Source organism: Pelodiscus sinensis, chromosome 28, assembly GCF_049634645.1.
Source record: "Pelodiscus sinensis isolate JC-2024 chromosome 28, ASM4963464v1, whole genome shotgun sequence".
Lineage (NCBI taxonomy): Eukaryota > Metazoa > Chordata > Testudines > Trionychidae > Pelodiscus > Pelodiscus sinensis.
Window position 1 is genome coordinate 444,149 of NC_134738.1, and position 21,062 is coordinate 465,210.

Genomic DNA, 21,062 nt, shown 5'->3' on the forward strand with positions numbered 1-21,062 from the left:
AAATTAATTTCTACAAGCTTTCCAGTAGGCCCTTAAGATCTTTGAACTTAAGCTCTGACAGGATAAGGGAGCAGATTAATGCAAACTGGCTTCTCAAGGGCATTCTATCTCTAACAACCTGCCCCGGTTGTACAAAGACTATGAAGAGTTTGAAAAAAAAGCTAGATAAATTCACGGAGGTAAGGTCCATTAATGGCTATCAGCTCCATGTCTAACGCGAGACATCTCTAAGTCCCATCTATTTAACTGTTGAAAACAAGGAAGTTTGAACTTGCCAAAGATTCTTAGCACGACTTAGCTGGCACATTTAGTCACAATATGAAAATACGAGACAGAACATTTTGCCCTACACCCACCAATGTTCCCTTTCATTTTTCCACCCATGTGCACAATACGTTTTACTAAATTTTGCTGATGCGTGTGCAGATGTACACCACTAGCAGAAACACTTGCTGCCACCTGTTGGTGCTCTGCTAATCAGTTGGGCAGCACTTGAATCTCCCCTGGGTGAACACCCAAGTGCACAGCTTCAGGGAACACTGACACCCACCCTACATTATTATGGGACATGCACAAATGATGCCTTCAGTTGAAATCCTGCCAGAAATGGATCATCTTCATCTCTGCAACAAACAAAGCTGCGGACGATTCCCACTGCAAATCACGATGGGCCCAGTTCTCAGGGAGCACTTGTGTCCTCATTCTGGCACCGGTGGTGTCCCACAAGCGACCCAGCTGGACTGTGCACAAACAGCCTAGAATCCATCCTCCACACTTCAGGCTGGTCTACACTACTGCTTAAGTCGATGCAGCTGCATCAGTCAGAGCACAGCTATGAATTCCAACTGGAATCCTGACTCTGCCCTTCCACTTGACTTCTGGTTTCTGAGTCTGAGCCCATGCTTGACCTCCCTGCTCTAACTAGCAGGCCTGACAACCCACATCCCAAGCATGACATTAGGAGCCTATCTTTAAGCACTTGCTTGTGATAAATCTTGGTCTAAGGCCTTACTGCATGGGTGGGCAGTAATTTTGGAAGGGGGGCCACTTCACAAATTTCTGAAGTGGCAGCGGGCCAACCTGGAAGGGGTGGGACCTCGGGCGGAAGGGGCGGGTTGAGAACTACCCCTCTGGGTACGGTGACCTTATTTTCTGAACCAGCTGCAGCTAGTAAGAACAGTTTAATTTAAATTATGAAACAGATTAAGTGTTTTAAATTAACACAAGAAAGTTATCAAACTTCATTTTAAATAAAGTAAAATAGTATGTCCAACACAAAAGGTTTCAATGTTTTCTTTGTTTGTGTCAGGGATGGGGAACCCTTTTGGGGTAGGGGGTCACTGACCCACAAAAGAATGAGATGGAGGCCACATAAGTGAGAAACAAAAACACTCCTCCAGACTCACTGATGTGGCCCTAAGTGAGACACTTCACTCCTCTGGTGCCCCAGCCTCATGGGGTGAGGGGATGGGAAGGAGGGAACTGAGGTTTCAGGGCTTCCCATAGACCAGATTTACTTTTCTGGGGTTCTAGAGTTAGTGGATTTTATGGACCTCCTTAGGCTCTGGAGTAGGGACAAAAATGAGGGGGTAAAGTGCATGAGACAGGGCTGCCATCAAGTATGATAGGGATGGGGTGCAGGATCTGGTAGGGAGATGGGGTGCAGGAGCAGGCTGGCAGTAGGGTGTCTGGCCAGGTGGAGGGAGCAGGAACAAGGGAGGGTGCCAGAGCAAGCTGAGGGTGCTGGGTCTTGGCGGGGGGTGGGGGAAGGAAAGAGTGATGGGATTGCGGTGGGAGAGGAACATAACCTGGTACAAGGGGAACCTTACCTGGCTTCATGCCCCCTTGCTGCAACAGCTGCAGCCACGCTGTCCCGGCCACTCTGGAGGGAAGCCCTGCTGCCATGGCTACACAGTCCTGGAGGCCAGAGACACAACTGGCCCTAGGCCACCTGGCCATGGAGGGAGATGGGATGCAGGAGCAGGCCAGTGTCTCCAGGGCTGGCCCTGATGAGGAGCCTCAGTTCCATTGCTGCCTCCTCTCCAGACGATTAGGGGGCAGGGCCTGGACTTGCTTCATGGGCCTGATCAAAGCCCAAGGTAGGCTGGATCCGGCCCGCGTAAGAGGCTTTTGCCCACCCCTGCCTTAGTGGAAGAAGCCCACAGGACTATTTTAGGTTGAGAAAAGAGAACTTACTTGTGCATGAGTTTGTTCACTTCACGATCTTCTTCTTCTTGGAGCTTCTGGATGAAGCTTTTAAGAACTGGCATTTCAAACTTGATGTATTGAGCCACCTGCATTGTAAGAACACACAATGGACAGTGCAATACAAAACAAATTCCCGTTATCTGCAGATCTGAAAAGAATGGTTAACTCTCCCCACGGGCATCAGGTGAAAGACCAGCTGGGGAAGGCAAGACCGAGCCCCACTCCTTCTGCTCAAGGCCCCACCCCTGGAGCCAAGCCCCACTCCCCAACCCACACCTGCTTGGCCACGTGGAAAGCCAGAGCTACTATGATGCCCTTGCCTGGCCTTTCCCAGCAGCTGGGGAAAGCGGTGTTCCTTACTGTGGTCCCCTCCTTGCTCCGGTGGCCAGACTGCTGAGCTGGGCTGCCTTCCCCAGCGGCAGTCAGTTATGTAGGCAGTTTTGGGAAGGCTGTGCCTTCCCTTGCGTACCCATTACTGACCACCCAGGATATTCACACCACCCAATGGAGCAGCATTTCCCAAGTTCAAGGTTCATAAACTGAGACATGGATGGTGAAATCTTCCCTGCCCTTTGATGCAGTGAGAGCAAGCACAAGGCTATCAATTAAGCCATCAAAAAGCAGAACTTAAGTGGCATCTAGCTGTTGTGCTGGCCCTGTGCACAGAGACTGATTGGCCTTGCAACAGATCATATTTCCAGTGACTTCAGTACAGGAGAGTTAGGCCAACTTGGAGTATCTTCAGAAAGCCCCATCCGAAGCAAGCAAATCACACGCCCCTAATGTAACTGTTCAGGCAATACATCACTTGCCAACTGCTGCAGCCAGGAACCACCATTACTTATCAGTGCATCTCCCGCGTCTTACTGTAAACCATCGTCACTATACTCATTTCACATGATGCTGCCTTGTGATTTGAGATTCCTTCCATTTTATACAGTGGAATCCGATGCACTAACTGTTCATGTATTTGCAGGAAAGGCAGGAAACACAAGTGTTGGGAAACCACTGACATGACTGAAGGGTCTTTGCTGGCCACAAAATGATCTTAGAGTACGATACAAGAGGAAATCTAGGCAAACAATGGCCAGTATCTTAAATGAGATTAGACACATTTTTTCAACAATAACTGAAGCTAAAGACAAAACAGAAATTCCTGTTTGCTCTGAACTGTAAGGGTCAATATTCTGCTTTAACTTACACCACTGTCATTTTGGTGTAACGCTGGTGTAACAGAGCTGAAGAGATCCCTGTAACTGTAAATGAAGATGTCTATTATATCAATACCATTGACTTCCTGCTAATATAAATCACTGTAAATGGGTTAGTGAAGAAACCTCCTCTAATTCTTTTGACTTTACAAGCTGGCTTCAGCTCTGGAGTGAATTCTTGTATGTATGCTGATCCTCATGTATGCCTGTCTGAGGGAGTCAATCCTGCTAAGTTCCACCAATCGATATAAAATATCAGATGCAAAACATCATAATGTTCGCTCTACCCTGAACTCTGCTGATTGTCCTACTTGCTGGAGTTAACATGAGGAGAAAACAGGATTGCAATAGGATTACACTCTATTACCCACCAGATGGCAGAAAGGAGCATTAACTTTGCTCCTCGGAAACAATAGGTTATGTCAAGGGACATGTTAGAAATGAGAGGTTGATCACAAGAGCTATAATCTAATACTACGATCTGGCTCTCAATGCTATAAACTAGGGTAGGTGACTGTCAGTGGCAAAACCAGGAGATCCTGGTGACTTATGAATCCAAAGAGTGCCTGTATTTACCATCACAACAAAACTAAACAGTAAGTTATTTTCATATTTTGCAAGAACCTAATGTTGAGAAATTTTCCAATCCTGAACAAGGATAAGTAGTTTAAGCCTCAAAATCTTTCCATAAACTGAAACCACCCCCTACCCCCCCCAAAAAAAACACCCACCCGCAAAACCCTCTTTGGTTGGGTCAAAAGGTTATACTTAAAAAACATTGGTTTTCAGCCTGTATTTTTACAATATTTGTGTTACTTTGTCAATTTTAAACAACTCTTTTAAACTAAACACAAAGCTTTTTCATTTAAAAAAAAGTCAAAATGGGACATTTTCAGCAATTTTGAAACTTTTCAAAAAAAATTCCAGCATGGGAAACTTATCAAATGTTGATCTTTTTCTGTTGACCCGATTCCAAGGAATGTGCATTTTGCGACAAAGTGTTTCCTCGAAACATTCCCTGTAAAGTCCAGTCACTGAAGGACTGGGTAAAGATGGGGTGCTGATAAGTGAACTCAACTTATTTAAATAGCATTGCCCTGAAGCAGAACTGTACTCAGTAACATACGCCCTCTGATCCAAGCTAGCTGTTTTATGTCTTTTCCTGAAAGATAGCCTGTCCCTCCTTTCAGAAGGGACTCTCCTGGCTTTTATATTCTTGACTCACTTTACCTGTCCACCAGGATGAGTTAGCAGAAGAATTCTGCACCTTCATACAAGCTCCAAAAGCTTAACAGCCTATGACATACCACTCAAAGACACTCACATCATAGGTGACTTCTTCAACTTGGTCCTTCTCCATCAGGAAAACCTTAGAAACCTGTTCACATGGCCCCTGCAGAATTCGAGCAATCAGTGGATAATCTGTAGCCTTCAATTTCTGTTTTTCTGCAAAGGACATTATAAGGACAGCAATTAGAAAACAGACTACAGGGACAAAGCAGACTATAGGGACAATGTTTTAATCTTAGCAGTACAGGCAGTCCCCGGGTTACATGGATCCGACTTACATCAGATCCCTACTTACAAACGGGGTGAGGCAACCCCGCACTAGCTGCTTCCCCCCAGCAGACCATGGAGACGCGAAGCTAGCGCCTCCCCCAGCAGACCAGGGAGACCCGGAGCGGCTTTTCTCAGCAGACACCTCAGCTTGAGAATAAAGGACTGAGGGAAGTGAGGTGTGGGAGAATAAAACTGAGCTCTGGAGAAATGTTTGCTAGAGTTTCCCCTACAATATGTACCAGTTCCGACTTACATACAAATTCAACTTAAGAACAAACCTACAGTCCCTATCTTGTACGTAACCCGGGGACTGCCTGTATTCCTTAAAGCAGTGGCTTGCAACCTCTCCAGACTACTGTAACCCTTTCAGGGGTCTGATCTGTCTTGCTTACCCCCAGGTTTCACTTCACTTAATAGCTATTTGCATACAAAATCAGACAATTACACAAAATATACCAGCACACCATTAGTGAAAAATTGCTTACTTTTCACTTTTTACCATACCATTATAAAATCAATTGAAATATAAATATTATACTCTGAATGTAAGTATACTATATAGCGCAATATAAACAAGTAATTGTTTGAATTTTTAGTTTGTACTGACTGTACTAGTGCTTTTTACATAGCCTGCTATAAAATAAGGCATATATCTAGATCACGTTATTTACCCTCCTGGAAGACCTCTGCATACCCCCAAGGATGCACTTATCCCTGATTGAGAACCACTGCCTTAAAAGGTACATAGCAGAAGATGCCATTTAAGCCAAGTTACTCTAACCCATTACAGCTTCCAATTTTACCTCCACTGGTGTGGACAATATACAATGCAAATTCTTCAGCAGAGTTTTCAATCTGAACATGGGAAGATAAAAAGGCAAAGTATCAAAATACAGCTAGATTGTTTCTTTTTTCAAAAAACATGGATGCAAAGTGCCATGGAAGTGCAATGAGGACTTGCAAGTACTTGAGAAGAGAATTCTCCACAAAACGCTTTTGGCTGCAGGCAGGAATTCCAGTAATTTAATAGAGGGATTAAAAAAAAGATCAGTTACCACTAGGAATAGAGCCTAGTATTCCTTTAGCTTGATTATGGTGGCACCTGGCAAGCAGGGCCCCATGGTACTTGGTGCTGTGTGTACATATAACGAGGTTACAGTCTTGGCAGACTAAACATGCAAGATGAAACAAGAAACACAGACAGGGAAAGCGACTTTAATCAAGTCACACAAGCCACTCAGTAACAGATCTGGAAACAGACTCCCCCTCCAGTGCCCTGTTCACTAGGCTGTTTGCTCTAGACAGAATCTCTCTCAAAGCGGGAAGCAGAAGCCACATCTGTGGATATCCACTGGCAATCAGCATCCACAGATGTGGATGCGGGGTGTGCTTTTTTTGTGACAGTACTGCCCGGAACAGTGTACAGTCACCTATTTTCCCAGACCACAGAAAAGGAATGGGATTTCCCCTGCGCATACTGGCACCTGTTATCCTCGAAATCCCAGGTCCCCGCCGCATGTAAACATGGGCAGTTAGTCCGGACTTGTAAATTAAAAAAAAAAAAAAAATAGCGACTGGCCAGGAAACTTGCTTGGGATGCACAGCGTTTTTTTTTTCTGGCTCCCAGCATGGTGCTGTGGCTCTTAAAGGGGCTGCAACTGCATTTTGGCTCCCAGTGGGTTTTTTTTTTTTTTTTTTGCTCAACACGTTTGTCCAAGAATACCTTTTTTCTTACCAAAAAAAAGCACTGGATGAGGGTATCCATGGTTCATTTTTGTGGATACAGATTCAGATACAAATTTTATATCCATGCAAGGCTCTATTCCATCTCTGCTTTAGGCACAAGAAACACTTTCTCCAAGCAATGGCTCATTTCTGACTTTGCATGGTCTGAACCAAGCAGTTCCATGGGATTCTTTGATACAGAAGACCCCGTTGAACTGAAAAAGCAGCTCAAAAGATATTAGTTCAATAAGAAGGTTTAATGAAGTGCATAAACTGGGATAAAACTTGCCTTAAATTTATTGAGCAGCAGTTTGAGAACTTGAGGAGTGGTCATTGTGCTGTTTATCCTGACATTAGTGACTGAGCCATAGGCTGGTGTGAACACAGATGTCTAGGGATAGAAAAAACACAAAGAATTTAGATCATGGCAACCAAAACGTGCATCAGTAATTTTCCTCAAACACTTTCCCGCCCCCCTCAAAATTCCCTCAAATGCTTTCTTTTGCCCATGATCTAGAGGAACTTAAATCCTATTTTGAGGAATTCAAATGATCCCAGGCTTACTGTTCATAGCTGGATTTTGAGGATCCACCTCAAAAGGAAGACCACACTATGGACATGTTTTTCTGCCATATAATATTCAAGTAATTTTATAGCACTTCAGAGGCTACGAAATGATCTGTCTGGTCACTGGGACCTTACTTTGTGATTGTAGAAATGCCCGTTGATAGAAAACCGGTGCCGTTTGATCCGCCGCTGTTCACTTGGAGTACGGAAATTCCCCCTGCGACGGACTCCCACATCGCTTCGGGTCCGCATCAACTGTGGTGTTTCCTCTTGTTGGGGTTTTAAGTCTTGGACTTCTGAAATCAGAGCAAGAATGGCTTTAAAATCCGAGACTCATGTGTGTAAAAAAAGATACCACTGGAGAAACATGTATCATTAGTACTGGGATGTTCAGCTCTGTAAGGGAGGGACCTGACCCTTGTTCTGTGTTTGCACCCCACCCAGGCCAGAGTGGTCCTGATCCATGAGTGGGGCTATTAGGCACTACCACAATACAAAGCCCAAAAGAGGCCATCTACTTCATCTTTATCCTTCACTGAGGCAGGACCCAGTAAACCTAGATCCTCCCTAAAAGGTGTTTATGCAACTTGTTCCTAAGGGTATGTCTACACTAGCCCCTAGTTCAAACTAGGGAGGCTAATGGAGACATTCGAAGTTGCAAATCAAGCCTGGGATTTAAATATCCCGCGCTTGATTTGCATCTTCCCGGCCGGTCGCCATTTTTGAAATTTACAAGTCCGGACTAACTGCCCGCATCGACAGGCAGCAGGGACCTGGTAGTTCGAATTAAAGCCCTAGTTTGAACTACCTGTTATTCCTCCTGCAAGGAGGTTTAACAGGCAGTTTGATTTAGGGGCTTTAATTCGAAATCCCAGGTCCCTGCCGCATGTAAACATGGGCAGTTAGTCCAGACTTGTAAATTAAAAAAAAAAAAATAGCGACTGGCCAGGAAGATGCAAATCAAGCGCGGGATATTTAAATCTCGGGCTTGATTTGCAACTTCGAATGCCTACATTAGCCTCCCTAGTTCGAACTAGGGGGCTAGTGCAGACATACCCTCACAGCCTCCGGTGACGGGAATCTTTGGGTATCCTGTTGCAGTACTCAGCTACCCTTTTAGCTAGAGACTTTTTCCTAGTAGCTTAAGTCTCCCTTGCTTCTTAATAAGCTCATTACTTCTTGTCCCACGATCTGTAGACATGGAGAACAATGGATCAGTTTCCCCCACATACCACCACTTAAAGTCCCCCCTTCAGTCTTCTTTGCTCAATACTGAACAACATGTAGAGCTTTGCAAATTTGTGGCTATCCACGGATCATTTGTGCAGATACAGGTATTCTATAAATACGCTCAGTATTTTTAACCTTTTCTCAAAGTCAGGAGTTCAAAATCTTTTATCCATTTCCTTGCTCAACTCTGGACTCTCTGCAATTTGTCCATGTCTTTTGGCACCCAAAACCAGACACAGAACTCCTGCTGAGGCCTCACCAGTGCCAAGCAGAGCGAGATAATCACCTCTCACATCTTAGATCTGACACTAGTGAGCTCACCTCAGAATGACATTAACCTTTTCTTTTGCACCCCCATCCATTGTTGGCTCATATTCAATTTATGATCCACTATAATAAGCTGATGTCTATCATTATTAGATATTAATACAAATTGTACAAAATGACAGGCCCAGAAAACAAGTGTGTATCATAAGGTCTAAAATGATGCAAAGTTCTGCATTTTTTAAACCTGAAACCAGGAGCTAGTGTGATAAAACCCTAGCTGCTGGTTTATATATTATCCCACATCATCTCTCTCAGCCACATATGCGCAGTGGGGAGAGTAGCAGGGGAGTGAACTTTAAATTAAAGGGGCCACAACAAAATGTTCCCGGTGCTCAACCAAAATTTTCCCAGCCTTGGGGGTCGCGAATTAAAAAAGGTTGAGCACCACCGATCTTGCTCATCTATTGATGGAAGCTGTTAATTCACAGTCACAGTGTAAATCTGTGCAACTACTTAACTAAAGCCTCCTCATTTATGAAGTTAAACATCTTATTTGCTCATATTTTTAAAAATTGTTAAAATAAGAACAGGAGCATCAAGCCAAACTTAACATCTCTGAATGAAAACTGGTCCAGATCCAGATTATAACGAAATAGCAGTTCATCCATTTGTAATGAACCATTTGAGCTAGGACTTAAGAATTTTTTAATTCAAAGCATGTCTGTGAACATAAAAATGGCCAGACTGGGTCAGACCAATGGTCCATCCAGCCCAGTATCCTGTGTGCTGACAGTGACCAATACCAAATGCCCCAGAAGGAGGGAACAGACAGGTAATCCTCACATGATCCCTCTCCTGTCACCCATTTCCAGACAAACAGAGGCTAGGGACCCCATAACTACCCATCCTGGACCTAACCTCCATGAATCTATCTAGCTGTTTTCTGAACCGTGTTAAAGTCCTAGCCTTCATCACATCCTCTGACAAGGAGTTCCACAGGTTGACTGCGTGCTGAGTGAAGAAAAACACCCTTTTGTTTGTTTTAGACCTAAAGCCTATTAATTTCATATGGTGACCCCTAGTTTTTATATTGTGGCAATAAGTAAATAATTTTTCCTTATTAACTTTTTCCACACCAGTGATGATTTTATAGACCTCTATCATCTCCCCCCCACCCCCCGGCTCCTCTTTTCTAAGCTGATTCTGGGCCAACAGAATCTCTTGCATGTTCTAACCCACCCCTCCCCACCCCCCAGCAGAGCTGGCAGGTTAAGGGTTACTATACTAAAACAGGCCTGGAGTAGAAACAGCCCTCCCTTTGCTCTTCACACAGGAAAGGCCCTTCAGACTCAACTCTGTGTGCGCACACAGATGGGGAGGGATACAAACTTCTTGGAAATGTTTATTTCTCCATGGCAACACTATTTAACAATGGCTCCTATTCTTCCTCTTGAAAGACGGCTGCAACCCGTGCACCAGGGGAGTCCAGGGGCTGCCAAAGGAAAGGGAAGCAGGAGGACGCGTGAAGATTGTTACTTAACAACCCCTTGCTTTTGTCCCTTTCCTTTGGGCTTTTGGAGCAAATTCTGCGACCCCTGCATCACTTCTGTGCAAAAGGCAAGGCTGCACAGGACCACACTAACGTGCTCCCCTAGCATTCAGGTTCATAAAGCAACAACTCCTTTTCCAGGGTCTCTTGACGTGACAGCGCCAGAGCCTGGAGAGGAAGATACAGGATTCAGCAAATTCAAGTGAACACAGGAGCCTGAGAACTTGCCTACACAGGAAAGCTATACCAGCATAAGATAAGGTGTGAATTTAAAGCACTGGTGTTGTACCTGTGTGACCCCTTATGCACTCTCTTATTTCAGTATAAGAGATTTTGTGCCTTTGGAAGCAGTTTAATCCAAACTGAAAAAGCCATTCGAACCACAGAGGGAAGTTATAGTGGTACAATTATAGTGCTTTAAACTAGAACGTTTGCAGTGTAGACTGGTACTTAAACAACTTGAAAGTTTTGGTACTTTTCAAAACTTTGCCCAAAACAAGAGAAGGCGTGGGGCTATGGAGGTGCCCATGTGGGAAGAAAAGAAGTGATCAGATCCATGTGCTTCAGGGATCTGTGGTATGATCCATGCATTCATGTGCCAGATCTCAAATCTAGGGGAAGCTCTGGATGCTAGCATAATACAAATTTTTTCTTAACAAAATCTGTCCCCGCCCCCACATCCCCTGAAGCAAAACATGGCTCTTTCTTAAGCAGAGGAAACTTTCATGAAAAACTCTGGTCATGAGAAAGAATGTAAGTGCTTGTTTACGGGACAGCGTGTCGCAGACCACGGGGTGTGAACTGTAAGCATGCTGACTCGTTTAGTGCTAACAGCCCCGTGTGGATTCTGCCCACCACAATGTGGGCCGAGGGGTTCTATCGTTTACCCTTGCCCATATGAAGGGTTGTGAGATTCTTCTGGTTTCCATCTGTGTAATTTTTTTCCTACTGGTATTACTAAAGTGACATGTACATAAAGCAAGAGTGCATGACGTGAGGTGTGTGCTGATTGCACACAACACTGGATGCAGAGAGAGAGAGAGAGAGCACATGGATACAAGTGCTGCTACAGTTCAGTTGGCACACCCCGCAAATACTAGGTATGCAAGTGCAGTTAGTTAAACTGCCCTATCCCAGGAGACCATCTTGATTACAACGGTTTTAGAGACCACTGAGATGAAGGAGGGCTACTTATGTGGCCCACTCACTACAGTAGATTGCCCATCGCTGAACTAAAGCATGTAACATTGCTTTCATTCATGTAACATCAACGCAAACTAAGCACCTTTTATTTGGCAGAAGCAGGATCTACATAGAGCAATTAGAGCATGTTAGTCCGCTCTACAATTCATATCCCATACTCCACACCGTGTTTCTGTATAGGCGCGCCTGAAGCGAAACTCTGAGCAGTCAGAAGGTGGACAATTGCAAAAGGCATGCGTTTCATTTTGCGTAACCGGGCTCCTTTCAAATTCCACAAAACTTGGAATTCTGGAAAGATTTTTGTTTTTTAAACCAGCTCTAAGGATCTGATTCAAAGTGCAGTGAAGGCCACGGGAGTCTTTAAACTGATCTCAATAGCCTTCGGATGAAGCTTTAAGGAAAGCTTGGCTTAACAAGGAGATCTTGCACGATCTCAAAATAAAAAAGGAGTCATATAAAAAATGGAAACTAGGACAACTAACAAAGGATGAATATAGGCAAGCAACACGGGAATGCAGGGGCAAGATTAGAAAGGCAAAGGCACAAAATGAGATCAAACTAGCTACAGGCATAAAGGGAAACAAGAAGACTTTTTATAAATACATTAAAAGCAAGAGGAAGACCAAGGACAGGGTAGGCCCACTGCTTAGTGAGGAGGGAGAAGCAGTAACAGGAAACTTGGAAATGGCGGAGATGCTCAATGACTTCTTTGTTTCGGTCTTCACCGAGAAGTCTGGAGGTGTGCCTAACGTAGTGAATACAAGCAGAGAGAGGGTAGGTTTAGAAGATAGGATTCACAAAGAACAAGTTAAAAGTCACTTAGGAAAGTTAGATGTCAGCAAGTCACCAGGTCCTGATGAAATGCATCCCAGGATACTCAAGGAGCTGATAGAGGAGGTATCTGAGCCTTTAGCTATGATCTTTGAAAAATCATGGCAGACAGGGGAGATTCCAGGAGACTGGAAAAGGGCAAATATTGTGCCCATCTATAAAAAGGGGAATAAGAACAACCCAGGAAACTACAGACCGGTCAGTTTAACGTCTGTCCCAGGGAAGATAATGGAGCAGGTAATTAAGGAAATCCTATGCAAACACTTGGAAGGTAATAAATTGATAGGGAATAGCCAGCATGGGTTTGTGAAGAACAAGTCATGCCAAATTAATCTGATAGCTTTCTTTGATAAGATAATGAGCCTTGTGGATAAGGGAGAAGCGGTGGATGTCATATACCTAGACTTTAGTAAGGCATTTGATACGGTCTCGCATGATATTCTTATTGATAAACTAGGCAAATATAACTTAGATAGGGCCACGATAAGGTGGGTGCATAATTGGCTGGATAACCGTAGTCAGAGAGTTGTTGTTAACGGTTCTAAATCCTGCTGGAAAGGGATAACAAGTGGAGTTCCTCAAGGGTCTGTTTTGGGACCCGTACTGTTCAATATCTTCATCAATGATGTAGATATTGGGATAGAGAGTACGCTTATTAAGTTTGCGGATGATACCAAACTGGGTGGGGTTGCGACTTCTTTGGAGGATAGGGACATAATTCAAAATGACCTTAGCAAGTTAGAGAAATGGTCAGAGGTAAACAGGATGAGGTTTAATAAAGAGAAATGCAAAGTGCTCCACTTAGGAAGGAACAATCAGTTCCATACATACAAGATGGGAAGCGACTGTCTAGGAAGGAGCATGGCAGAAAGGGATCTAGGGGTCATAGTGGACCACAAGTTGAATATGAGTCAACAGTGTGATGCTGTTGCCAAAAAAGCAAATATGATTCTAGGTTGTATCAACAGGTGTGTTGTAAGCAAAACTCGTGAAGTCATTCTGCCGCTCTACTCTGCACTAGTTAGGCCTCAGCTGGAGTACTGTGTCCAGTTCTGGGCGCCACATTTCAAGAAAGATGTGGAGAAATTGGAAAGGGTACAGAGAAGAGCGACAAGAATGATTAAAGGTCTAGAGAACATGACCTATGAAGCCAGGCTTCATGAACTGGGCTTGTTTAGTTTGGAAAAAAGAAGATTAAGGGGGGACATGATAGCGGTTTTCAAATATCTAAAAGGGTGTCACAAGGAGGAAGGAGAAAATTTGTTCCTCTTGGTTTCTGAGGACAGGACAAGGAGTAATGGGCTTAAAGTGCAGCAGGGGAGGTTTAGATTGGACATTAGGAAAAAATTCCTAACTGTCAGGGTGGTCAAATATTGGAATAAATTGCCAAGGGAGGTGGTGGAATCTCCCTCTCTGGAGATATTTAAGAACAGGTTAGATAGACATTTGTCAGGGATGGTGTAGGTGGAGCTTGGTCCTGCCTTGAGGGCGGGGGGCTGGACTCGATGACCTCTTGAGGTCCCTTCCAGTCCTATTATTCTATGATTCTAACCTAAGGCCAGGGGGCCAGATGCGGCTCCTGGCTTGCCTGCATCCAGCCCCTGAGGCTCAGGACTCTTTCCCCCCCCCCCCCACACACACACCAGAAATGGGGAGCCTGTGCTGACCCTCCAGCCCCCCTACAGTCGCCTCGTGGGGCTAGAGCACACAAAACCTACTAGCCTAGGCCCTCCTGGGGTGCAATGGGAATGTGGGGAGTGTTCCCTGTTTCTCAATTGAAGCCCAATCGAGGGGCCGGGGCTTTTTTGTTTCTCAATTTTGTGCAGCCCCCGACTGATTTTTCTGTGGGTCAGTGGCCCCCAGCCCAAAAGGTTCCCCACCCCTTGCTTCAAATAATTTCTAATGGGCACTGTGCTAGTATAACAGTGGCTGCGGTACAAATCCCTCAGTACATTAGCAATGTATATATGTTATATAGAACAAACCTCCCATGGCAACACTACACAATGTTACAAACATTATGGTCGCAAAGTCACACTCAAAAGTTAGGCAACGCCAGAATTAATGCTGCCTGTGTCTTAGCACACTACAGTCCTCAATTACAGTCCTCATTTTTTTTTAGGTGTTAAAAAACCAACCAAGCAACAGAACCTGTCTCGTTCAATGCATAGGCTGGACAGTGCTCACTGAACAAGCAGCTCTTCGTTGTTCCTTCTTATCCTTGTTATTCAATATGTGGCTCTTAGTCTTAATTACTGCCCACCATTTCAAAGCAATGGGAATTGCTGGGCGACAAGAAATAAAGGCACAGCTGCTAACAATATAAATAAAGAAACAAGACAAGGCACTGTGAGGATACCCTCTGGCAGAGCGACTCCACTGAAACAAGAGCTTTAGCCAGAGGGCTCTCCCCTTTGGTTTACTGAAAGAGAGCAGCATATTCAGGAAATGCACCATCCTGGTCTCACCTGGTCCACTCTCTGAGCCATCAGCATCTGCGGGGGCCTCAGCATCGGTAATCTGAATAGCAGGTAAGGTACTTGGTTTCACTGCAGACCTAGTAAGGAGACAGACACACTGTTACAACACACCTGACAGCAACATTTCCCAAGGCTCCAAGTCACCAACCAACACAGGGGTTTGCTGTGTCACACATCAGGGAGTGTCACTGTTGCGGGTGTCTCATCTACTGCACTTTTTAAACTTTCCAACACAACCAAGTAATGTTCGTATTGCAGACGACGTAATCGGGCCAGATAACCGGAGTGGAAATTCATCCCTGTGCAAAGGGCCAGCCCACTTTTGCGGATCTCCCCCATGGGGTGAATTCCTTCCCTAGACACGCTCTGGTTTTATAGCGGACAGATACATACACATGAACACAACAGAAGACAAGTGGGCTCGGGCTGAACTTTTGGATCAGAGGCAGAAGCGTGCTTCCTTTCTGACATAACAAAAATCTTTCCAGGTTTCATCTGGCTTCTCATTCATCTGTAATGTAGTTAAAGGACAGTTTCCACTGTTGGACATAGCAGAGAACTTCTGGCACCCTCCTTTTCAATTCACTGTTTACTTGCCCACCCTACAGCTGGGAGAGATTTTAGGCTTTTGATCCCACAAAGTGTAACATCTGGGGAGAACGATAAAGTATTCCTCAAATTTAGCTTGGTGAGGACATGCCTCCACATGACTTCAGTCTGGGTGTGAGGCTCAGTTGCTTACTTGTCCAGGATTAAGGCCATATAACTGCGTCCCCCTCATCTTTTAATATCAAACTACTCAGCTTAAAAGCTCTGGATTTAAATTTTTCAACTATAGTTTGTATGAAAACTGATTTTTACAGGAAAAAATTACAAAAAATGTCCCCAAAATTCCTTCCCCCTCCCCCCAAACTTTAATTGATAGAGCCAGGGGGAGGGCTATCTATTCCCAGTCCCCAATTATAGATTCCCAGGGCTGGCAGAGCCCTCAGGAGGTCATCAAGTCCAACCCTCTGCCCAAAGCAGGACCAACCCCAACTCAATCATCCCAGCCAGGGCTTTTTTCTAATATCCAACCTAGACCTCCCCCACCGCAACTTGAACACTTTGTTAGGCTTCCTTGTTGAGAAGAGGATCTCATAACAAATGCAGGGGTATCTCAAATGTTTCAAAACATATGATGATTTTCCCTCAGCAACAGATTCAATGTTATATTTTTGTATGTCACCTACAGCAGTTTCCCTTCCCCCACTTCCCCCCGCCCCCGGTCATAAAAAACAATGTGTTCATACCAGGATGATGTGAAGTAACACAGGCAGCAACACAATGATTCCAAGGGTCGCATGATGCAAGACAAGATAGAAGGTTTCACTCAACAATGAAATGATGGGGGAAAAAAAAATCAGAAGGACTGGATGGGAGGAGACAAGCATGAAGAGGCTTACAGTTCGAGACAGTGAACTGAGACTTCTCCCAGCTCTGCCACAGCCTGATGGCATAAGTGCCTCAGCCTGATGCCTCAGTTTACCTAGACGTAAAGCAGGGATAATACTGACCTACTTCCCAGAAGAGGCTGGGCGATTAAATTCATTCATTTGCAAGAGGCTCATTAGCACTAACTTTCTTACTGCAATATTCTAAATCAGGGTTTTCGATCTCCCATCCTGTGGGCCATCGCCTGCCACAGCAGATGCACAATCAGGCCTGTGAGTCCCAGAGGGCCCGGGAGAGGGCTGTCCATTCCCAGGGCCTGCCCCTATCTGCCACTGCCCTGCCCTCTCCTCACTCCCCCCCCCCCCCCCCCCATGGCACTCCATCCCCTGAAGATGCGGCTTTGGGGATTTCCCCCGGTGCAGGGCGGGGCAGCACTGGACCCCTTCACAGTCCCTGTGACAGCAGGAGCAGCAGGGAAGAGGAGCGCACTTGAAGGCATGCCATGCCTCCCACTGCCACGGAGAGCATGGGACCCACCCTGCACCAGCCCTCCCCCCCCCCCATAATTCCTGAGGGTGTGCCCCTCGGGGACAGGGTGCCAGGCTGGGAGAGAGGGCTGGCAGTGACAGGAAGCAGCAGGGCTGGGGGGTACATGAGTGGACAGGCCTCCCCTGGCCCGCTGGGATTCCCAGGCCAGATTGCACAACTGTACCAGCCAGGGCTGGCCTGTGGGCTGGGAGTCTTAAACCCCTGTTCTAAGCCATGTGGGTGGAGACACAGTTACCTTTCCATATCAAGCTTTACAGCACTCCTGCCCTGTCTCAGTCTATCACACACTGTCAGATAATCTACTCCTCTCCTGTCTGCCACAGCCCGTAACATTACCCCCCAAGCCCCCGTTAAGGGTTAAAGCACATCCACCAGAACGGGGCTGGGGTTTGAGTTAACGACAGACACAGGGAATCCCTGGGGCGGTTGTTCCAATCATTACACACCCTGTGCCAAAACCAGCACGTTACAGGTTAAAGTGGAGCCGCAGTCTCCATTTGAGTGGGTCCAGTTTTCAGTGCCAGCCACGCTCTCAGTTAAAGAGCCCTTTAATATCTAATTTCTCCCTGTGGAGGTGGTTAAACACTGTACTCAAGACACTGCTCAATCCGATAAGCCAAAGAGACTGAGCTCTTAAAGTTTCCCCAGAAGACATCATCTCCAGGCCTCAAATCCTTCCTGTGGCTCTTTTCTGCACTCTCTCTAATGATTTCAACATCCTTCGTAGAACGCGGACAGCAGCACAGGATGCAGTGTCCTAGTCTGTCTCCTTGGTGATGAATGCAGAAGTCCAGTCACCTTGCTACTCCTACCCCCTTGATCAAGGGCCCCATTAGCCCTTTTAGCCACCACATTGCACTAGGAGCTCATGTTGAGTTGCTTGTCTGTCCCTATGACCCCTAACTCTCCTTCAGGGCCGCTGCCTTCCAGGGTCGCGTCCACCATTCTGTAGGTCTGGCCTGCATTCTTTAGGGTATCATTTTGCATTTGGCTACATTAAAGGAAGCTCTGTTATTAAAGGCTCCCATCCTACAAGGAGCTTCATGTGGGTCTTGGTCATAGGAGAGCTGGTTCTTTGTGGCTTTGTCTATACTGGACTTTTTTACCTTGGAAGGAGGAGGATTAGCCATGGGGAAAAGCCCAAATATTTGCTACAAACATACCCACGGAAAATGTCCAAACTAGCCTTTACAAATATGTCAGATGCCAATTAATTTGAGATCATTATTTAATGTAAGGTGCAAAAGACAAGTGAAAATCTATCCAAGGCCCTCACTGGAAAAAATGTTAAATCTGTACAGGTATTTAACACAAAACATGGACAAAGCAGTTGTCATTAAGTATGTTAGCCCTTCGCAGAAATCACAAGTGACAGTTGCCAAGGGAATCTTGTTCCCCCCATGCTCCATTTAGACTTTATTTACTCTGGAAGACTTCATTTTTGGCATGGTCAGAAAAAAGAAAGGTGTGTTAAGTGACATGCTCTTCATAGGAAATTTGCAAGTGCCAAGCTAGGGAAATACAGCAATCCTATTGGCAAATCAGACCTCCTGCAGGACATGTTAAAATACTGAGTCAGTGAAATACATGGACTCTCAATAAAAGCAGGGGAAGTTCACTCTCCAGCAAACCCAAGTAGGCTTAGCCTCTGTCATAGATGTGGTTGCTTTTCGCTGCCAGCCAGATAGCGCCCAGAGCGCTGCAAGATGGGGATTCACAAGACTGCATGTCATGGATGTTTGCCAGGTGGCAACAACGAATTAATCCCACTGCCCACTGACTGTGCAGATTTTCCCACCCACAGAACTCCAATAACTTGCCAGTTGAAAGATGGGGAACAGAAGCGCAAAGGAGGCGTGTGATGCTGCACAGGTCATCTATGTCAGTGACACAGCTGGGAAAGAAAACCCCACGTCTCAGTTCTCACGATACAACTGGCTCTCTGCAACTGGCAGACTCTAATGGTAGAAGCCCTGTCTATTGCACAGGTAAGCACCTGAACCAGGACCTTAATGGCTGCAGATGGCAGCTTTGTTGGGTGAAGCAAAAAAATGTTTCCTTTCGGGTAAGATGGCAGGAGCTGTGCAAAGCTCATCTGGGCGGCATGGAGGGCTTCAAGCACCAGCAACCACCTACGCCTGCAGTCCTCGACTATTCAGCAATGAGCCAACTGGCCAGATTCTCCTCTGCACCAGGACTATAGCAGTTCCCCAGTCTCCCTGCACAAGTCTACAGAAAACACCAGGGTAGCCTCGGCTAGCTCAGGTGGGAGCAGATCAGCACATAGCTATAATGAGTAGGGAGGTACTGTAGCCTAGTGGAGCCGGCACAGGCCTAGGGCTCAGGCCATTTCCTAGCTCTGCCACTGACCCACTGCATGACCTAGAGTATGTCACTTCACCGCCCTGTACCTCAGTTTCCCTTCCCCACCCTTGGTCTGTCTTGCCTATTTAGAATGTTAGCTCTTCAGGGCAGAGAATGTCTTCCTACATGTTTGCACTGCACTAGCATAACAGGGCTGTGCTCTTCGCTGTGGACTCTAGCCACTGTGAAATGCAAGTAATAGTGCACACACCACTCTGTTCTGCAGGTCAGGCATTCCCCAATTTGACTGCAGAAGAGACGGGCCCCACTGCTTGTTTCTGCAGAATCAAGGTATAACCCTAGTGCTGCATGTGTGTGGCCTTGCAGATGCCACAAACATCTCTCCCCAGATAACGAAGCCACGCCCCACAGCTCTTCCGACAGCCCCCTGCCTTGGCAGGACCAACCCTCTACTGACCCATGTGTGCCCAGGTTGCAGCCAGAATGCCAAGAGGAGGAGGACGGAGGGGGGCGGATCCTTTGGTTGTCATCCTGCATCTGCAGCCGGATGGGCCTGCGCAAGCCCCAAGAGATATTCAGCAAACCCTCGACGATGAACTCGCCTTCCTCCTGGTCAGCAAGACACAAAGACATACACCAGCCGCTCAGAGCGCTGCCTAAGGCAAGGCAGATCTACACACTCGCCCTGCTCAGACATGAGACAACCCCCCTTCCGTGAGCAGCAGGCAATGTCAGCACCATGCTATGGACAGGGAAAGGGACCCCAAGGGTGCTGGATTTCCTCACTATGTGGCATTCCGCCACTGGGCAGTGCGGGAACCAGAACCTAGGAGGCCTGACTCCCGACTTTGGTCTTAGTAAAAACATTGTACTTAGGGACAGGACTGCTGCAAGCCAGTGCAGTTATCCTGGTAAAAGCCCTAGAATGGAGGCAGTTACCCCAGGAAAAGGGGGCCTGGTACTGCTCTAGCTTGTTCACTATCGCATGTGGAAATAAGTATGCTGGCAGAAACACCTTTACAGAGCTGTAACTACAGCCACAGCAAGGGTAGTAACTGCACTAGGATAGTGAGAGAGAAACAAGCATGGAAAAGAAATCCTCTGCTCTAATCCCTAGGCTATGCCCCCCCCTCCCAAGCTGAGGAAAGGCTCCCAGCCTTCTGTTCTAACCAAAGGCCACATTCTCTCAGGAGCAGTGCACTCAATACCCAAAAGCAGCCCCCAGCACACAATGGGGGACAGGCTTAAATCAGGCAACATTGAGAAATAATTAATAAAAAGTTGGTCTAAAGCAGGGCTGGGCAAGATGTGGCCCAGGGGCCAGATCCAGCCCACTTAACACTTTGATCCGGCCCGTGGACGGCATCTGGCTGTTTTCTATTTATAGCCTGCTGCCCATGCCACAGAACTTCCAGGCGCTGGCGCAGGCAACCAGATCCTATTTAAAAGGCTCCTACAAGGTGGCCGGAGCCATAAGCCTTTTAAATAGCCACAGCAAACCCAGGTGGCTGCCAGGCAACATGGTGGTGCCAGGAACCAGGAGCACTTTGCTGTGTTTTTAATTCAAAACCTCTGCGGAGAGGCTAGTCCCCAGTCCCACCTCTTCCACCCCAGGCCTTCCACTTCCAGGGGTGAAGCTGGCCCGTAATTACCTATCAAAATTCATTAAGTGGCCCCCCTTGCAAAAATTATTGCCCATGCCTGGTCTAAAGGATCATGGTGTTCCCATTCCAGCCTACAAATCCTGAGAAAAGACCAGTTCACATCCCTAGTGGGAATCTATTAGTCGACTATCCGATAAGCAAATGCCTATCGGACAGTCGACAGGCTAGTTGACTAGACGCTTCTCCCCGCCCACCCTGCTGCCTCTATCAGAAGGGGCTGCTTCAAAGCAGCAGCGCCGCATGGAGCCTGGGGCCAGCT

The 21,062-nt window shown here is 46.3% G+C and overlaps 1 protein-coding gene across 2 annotated transcripts in view; it reads right to left on the bottom strand.

The window, feature by feature from the left end:
- RASSF2 (Ras association domain family member 2) overlaps nucleotides 1–21,062 on the bottom strand; it is a 47,391-nt gene that overhangs the window by 7,448 nt on the left and 18,881 nt on the right. For both annotated transcript variants that reach the window (XM_075910998.1, XM_075910997.1), the window contains 7 exons: nucleotides 19,597–19,748; nucleotides 14,820–14,908; nucleotides 7,407–7,567; nucleotides 6,994–7,095; nucleotides 5,783–5,834; nucleotides 4,744–4,865; nucleotides 2,197–2,294 (listed from right to left, as the gene is read on the bottom strand). In XM_075910998.1, the coding sequence (XP_075767113.1) occupies nucleotides 2,197–2,294; nucleotides 4,744–4,865; nucleotides 5,783–5,834; nucleotides 6,994–7,095; nucleotides 7,407–7,567; nucleotides 14,820–14,908; nucleotides 19,597–19,748 (776 nt within the window). The remainder of the gene's footprint in view (nucleotides 1–2,196; nucleotides 2,295–4,743; nucleotides 4,866–5,782; nucleotides 5,835–6,993; nucleotides 7,096–7,406; nucleotides 7,568–14,819; nucleotides 14,909–19,596; nucleotides 19,749–21,062) is intronic.